This window comes from Drosophila tropicalis, unplaced genomic scaffold (assembly GCF_018151085.1).
Source record: "Drosophila tropicalis isolate 14030-0801.00 unplaced genomic scaffold, ASM1815108v1 contig_463, whole genome shotgun sequence".
In the NCBI taxonomy this organism is placed as follows: Eukaryota; Metazoa; Arthropoda; class Insecta; order Diptera; family Drosophilidae; genus Drosophila; species Drosophila tropicalis.
In genome coordinates this window covers 3,528,029-3,533,633 of record NW_027172929.1, presented here as the reverse complement: position 1 = coordinate 3,533,633, position 5,605 = coordinate 3,528,029, and the positions used below count along the sequence as shown (strand labels likewise).

The 5,605-nt window shown below is 36.4% G+C and overlaps 1 protein-coding gene across 1 annotated transcript; it reads left to right on the top strand.

The window, feature by feature from the left end:
- The first annotated feature begins 715 nt into the window (after window positions 1-715).
- On the top strand, window positions 716-2,973 carry LOC137574733 (polycystin-2-like). Its single transcript, XM_068287138.1, has one exon. It carries the CDS (start codon window positions 772-774, stop codon window positions 2,857-2,859), a length of 2,088 nt encoding a protein of 695 aa, XP_068143239.1. The 5' UTR covers window positions 716-771; the 3' UTR covers window positions 2,860-2,973.
- The last annotated feature ends 2,632 nt before the right edge of the window (window positions 2,974-5,605 follow it).

Genomic DNA, 5,605 nt, shown 5'->3' with positions numbered 1-5,605 from the left:
AAAAACGGCAACTCGATGTAGCCAAAAAACCAACGAATCTTTATTTCGGTTTCAATGGTTCTTCTCCTCATCCTTGTTGTGTCCAAACCAAAAGAACAAAAACAAAAACCGACAAAAAAAAATTGGAGAAAAGGTAAAGAAATGCGCAAGCTTGTTTTCTCATTTTTTCTTTTGTCCTCGGTTCCCGCCCCCATTTCACCATACTGCCATCTAATGGTGGTAGCCCTTCCTTTGCATAATTTTTGGCATGCAAATTTTTTCAATTGAACACCAAAGAAATAAAACAAAACAAAGGCACACGATGAAGAATCAGTTCACTTGGCATGGAATATGTTGGATAAAAAAAAGTGCCAGCGATGCTACAATAATTTGTTCATGAAACGCCAAAAAAACAAAATAAGAAAAATAAAATCGAAGGTCAACAAAATTTGGAAACGAAAATGAAAAGCGGTGAATTGAAATGGAATTATCGATACAATATTTTCTCTCTTCAAAATTTTCTCTCTCTTGAATGTTAAAAGAGATTTCCCAATTGAACAAAATGTTTATGGCACAGATTAGTTAAGAGGTATTTGTCAAAAAAAAATTACAAATAATTCTAGTTTTTGTGTTTTTGTTATAAGTTTCATATAAAGTTTCACAATGCCTTTTGGTAAATCTGGTTCAATATTTTTCGCCATCACCTTATTCGCTATATTGTTAAGCACGATTTTTGTGTTTCATTTATCTGGAGTATCGCATGAGACAAAGAAATTCAAAGCCATATGGGTTATGTTCTTTTTGGTGGTGCTCTTTCAGTTTCTTATCGGTGATCCGATACGATTTGCCTTTCAAGCCATCGATGGGGCCACATGGCCGCGGCAGCAACGTAAATTTACCCCCGATCCGGATGCAAGTCAACACAATCGTATGGATTATTTAAAATTAAGATTACGTAGCCTGCGTAGTCAACTTGTGATCACCGAGGGCCACCGGAATGAGAAATTAAATTTGAGATATAAACATATTGCCAGTGAAATGTTTGTATATGCCAGCTATTTTGTTCTCTTATTATGCATGATCTTGGTGACACGTGATCAATATTTATATCACAATACACTCGATGTTAAAACATTATTTATGCTCAATCAAACGATATCCTTGGGCATGGATAAATTGTTACATTTGTGGCATGTGTATTCATTTATTGAGATGTCGTTGATTAAGCCATTTAATCCGAATTTTACGGAAACCGGTATCACTGGCTGGCAGCATATTGATCAAATTCGAATGCTGGGCGTAGTTCGTTTACGTCAATTGAGAGTTACGAATTGTAAGTATGGCCTAAATGAGCCCGAATTCACGGATATTTTATATACGACCGAATGGAAGTTACCATACGAACGTTTGCATTATACGGATAAATATTGGCGTATATATGAACCATGGCTACCAATGACACCGTACAAGGGATTTGTTAACTATTTGCTATTAAATTTTTTACATGAAGGCGACTTTCTAAGCTATCCCGAACTGAAAGGATATGTTGCCCTATTGGCACGCAGTAAAGAGAATAGCATGAAGGTGATCCATTATCTGCATAACCATAATTGGCTTAATTATAATACATCGGCAATATTTATGGATTTTACATTGTACAATGTCGATGCGAATATGTTTTCCGTTTGTACACTGTGGGCAGAGCGTACACCATATGGCTTAATGATACCACATGCCAATATCGAGAGTGTTAAATTGATGGAAAGTTTATCAGAACTTCCGGTAACAGCTCTAGTGGTTGTCTTTCTATACTTTGTTGTTGTCATACAGTTGGCAAAGAATCTATTCCTTCGTCTGTGGTATGAGCCCAAGCAGATACAACAAATCTGGGTTAAAATCGATCTATTGATATTCGTTATGAACTTTTTGGTAATTATAGTTATATTTTTACGTGAATCTCTGGTCGATTCGATGCTCAAGAAAGTCGAGGGTTCCAGTAAATTGGATTTTATTGATTTTCGACAACCGTCAAGACTGAATTCATTATGCAACATTATGATTGGTCTACTCATCTGTACGGCCACAATTCGTTTGTGGAAGGTTATGCAATTTGCTAGCATATTTCGATTGTTTACGAATACATTATATCTAGCATTTCATTCCATGTTCCATACGGCATGTGTTATAGCAATCTTGGTGATGGCCTTTGGCATTGCTCTTGTTACTATCAATGGCAACAATTGCAGTCGGTTCAATCGTCTGATCAAAAGTATTGTTGCCTGTATGTGCTTTGCTTTTGGATTCAGCTCCCAAGTCAATCCCTATGAACTTTTTTATGGCGGCACTGTAGTTGGCACTTTGGTATATGCCATTTTGGCATTCGTCATTGCGGTGCTGTTAATCAATGTTTTTGTTTCCATGCTAAGTGATTATTTCACAACAGCGAAATCTAAACGTGATCGAAGGCTTGTATATCGGATAAATTTTTTCGAATTTCTTAAAGTTGAATGGGCCGATATTATTAATTATATAGCCAGTACATATTGGTTAAAGCGTGCGTATAAACGTGGAAATCGTACAGTCGCTCAGAATATCAAAAGAAAATTGGATTCCATTGATAAAAAGAATTTAAAGCAGAGACACGAAGCCTTATCAAATGATACCGTGCCAGTTGATCAACATCAAAAGATAGATGATGCTAGATTGCATTTAAACTATCGAAGACGTATTGAAAGACTTTTTACATTGGCAGCGATTATACAAACACAAATGGAAATATTTGAACGTTATTTCTTCTACGACGAAGATGGCAATCTACTCTATAGAGAGGAAACTAGAAGCTCAAGAAATTTTCAAAATCTACCTAGAGAATATAGATGAGAAGCAGAGGGCAAGGAAATTTTAAAATAAACTACGAAACATACAAATGTAGGTACATGAAACGAAGGCAATGAAATTTGAAAATAAAGCTTAGTATTTAAAATATTTTTAAAATCTTGTATTCCATAATTTAGAAGATGATTCGCCCCTTTGAAGGCCTTTATCTCTTTTCTAAAGACAGAGAACAAACCAGAACTTAAGCAGTCGCAGCACCAGGGATAATCCTTAGCAGAGATAAAAACAATGGCAAGGATAATACAAATTGATTGATTTTAACACATTTTAGGCACTAACTCCTTTTGAGTTAGGCAAAAAGGGCATCAGGTATTCGATTCTCTATGCTGCATTTCCATTTCAATTTCAAACAAAAAAAAAAAAATTTTGTTTGTTTTTTTTGTTTGCTGTTTTTTTTTTTACATTTTACAAAGTGCAAAATTTTCTTTTGGCGCTGGCGGTGGAGAAGAAAGAAAGGGGTTGAGATGCTTCTTCTCGACGACGTTTGGGTTCGTGCGGCGTAATATTATTATTTGATAAAGATGCTAAAAGTAACGAAAACACATTTTCTCAGTTAAAAGGGGTCGTTAGGGAATGAAATATGCGCACGTACGCACAGAACTGGCTGGTTCGAGGTTTGAGAGGGGAATGAGAATGGGAACAACAACACCAACCAACTAGTGGAGCAAAAGGAGGCGACTCTAGATGGGTGTGTGTATGTGTGTGTGTGTGTGTGAGGGATGCCGGCACAGCATGCGAGTTTATAGTCGATTTTTATCACAGTATTTGAATTATTATTTCAGGAAGCGCGCTATTTGCGCATCGCGCTTTTTGCGGATACGATTTTATTCACATATATATATATACATTTTTTTTTTTGTTCCCGTTTTTTTCTGTGTTCTCTCTGGCTTTGGCCTTTTATGTATTTGCATATGAATGCGGCTCGACAACGGCTATGGCGGCGGCAACAATATTTGTAGCCTGCTTTTGAGGCGTTGCCTATGCTCTGAGTACGTGTTGGGAAAAATCAGTTTTAATGCTAAAATATTATACATGGGCAACACAGACGCCACTCAGCAGTGGTCAGGGTTGGAAAGAATACCAAAGCCAAAACCTTTTTCTGTTTTGATTTATTTTTGGTTAGTTTTTTTGAATTAATTAAACTATGTAGTTGTCGAGTAGTTTATTCTAAAAAAAAATATCAAAGAAGTTAAATTCGGCTATGCCGAAGTTTATATACCCTTGCAGTCCTTGACAATAATAATTTCACATGTTCAAAATTTCTTTTCTGCAACTCAATTCATTAATATACAAACAAAACAATTTTACTCTTCATACTATGTACAATTTGTTCTTCTTCTTCCCTCATTCCCTAAGCAAAGCAACGCACGCATACACATACAGTTTATGTAGCGTTGCGTCTGTGTGTGTATGCATGTGCTCTGTTAACAGATGGTGACGTAGTAGGCAGCAAGCAGAGCTGCCGGCAGCGATTGAACCGATTTATATAGACTGTAACTTGTGTTCTATTTATCCGATCAGGGTCAAATTTTGGGATCTGAGATTTTATATCAAATTCTATTATATTGGTAAATTTCATGGGGATACTCCAATTTTTGCAAAAATTTTTGTTCCAGAGCTATATGATATAGTAGTCCGATCCCAAAGATTTTCATACTTTATCTCACCCGGGTAAAAAAAAAGCTCCCAAAAAAATTTCATCCCGATAGCTCTTAAGATGGCTGAGTAAAACGCGTACGCACCGACGGACAGACGGACAGACGGACAGACGGACATGGCTATATCGACTTAGCTTCTCATGCTGATCAAGAATATATATACTTTATGGGGTCGGAAACGTCTCCTTCTGTGCGTTACAAACATCTGACCAATTTTATAATACCCTCTGCAAGGGTATAAAAAAAACTATTTAATAAAGTAAAGAGGGAAAACTAAAACTGAAAATTGAAATTTCTTTCATATTTGATGCTGATTCAAGATACAAATGCCTTAAAAATTATAATTGAAAAACGATTTCCACAGCTTCTAATTTTCACAAAAGTAACAATTGAAGACATGTTGGAAAGTTTAAAGCCAAAAATTAACAGTTTTAACTATATTTCATTAATAATTTGTTCATTTAATATTAAAAAATTATGACTTTAATCCCATAGTTTAAGCTGCAAGTATTTGCTGAATAAATTCTATCAATTCAGATTGTCCATTTTCATCATTTTTTTTTTTTTTGTCAGCCCTGTGTATATCAATTTTATTCAGTGGGGGTTTATATATACATTTTTTGCCGGTTTTTTTTTTTTTTGTTCATCATTCCTTTGACAAATTAATAAAAAAGTGAACGAGCGGGGGTAACTGAAATGCCCTGTCCTGCCCTGTCCCTGTGCTACAAAAGTAAAGCAAAGCAAAGACGAGACAAGCCTGGTAATAACAATTGAGTAGAGGGCCATCTTTTTGTTTGGCTATGCGTGAGATGAGCGGGGAGGTGTGCGGCGTTAAGGGGGAGGGGTTCATCGTCGCATCAAAAGGCATAACTGTTATTGTAAGAGATTTCATGTAAATATTGCATGTAAACGCCGTAAATAAGGCCGCTTTTTAGTGCCTCCACCGACCCAGGTCGCCATTGCTCTGTCCTCTGTCCTCTGTCCTCCATACTCAATGAAGGTCCTGCGGAAACTGGAGAATCGGTTGGTTTATTGTTTACCAAACGCGCACAGACAGAAACACCCGAGTTCTT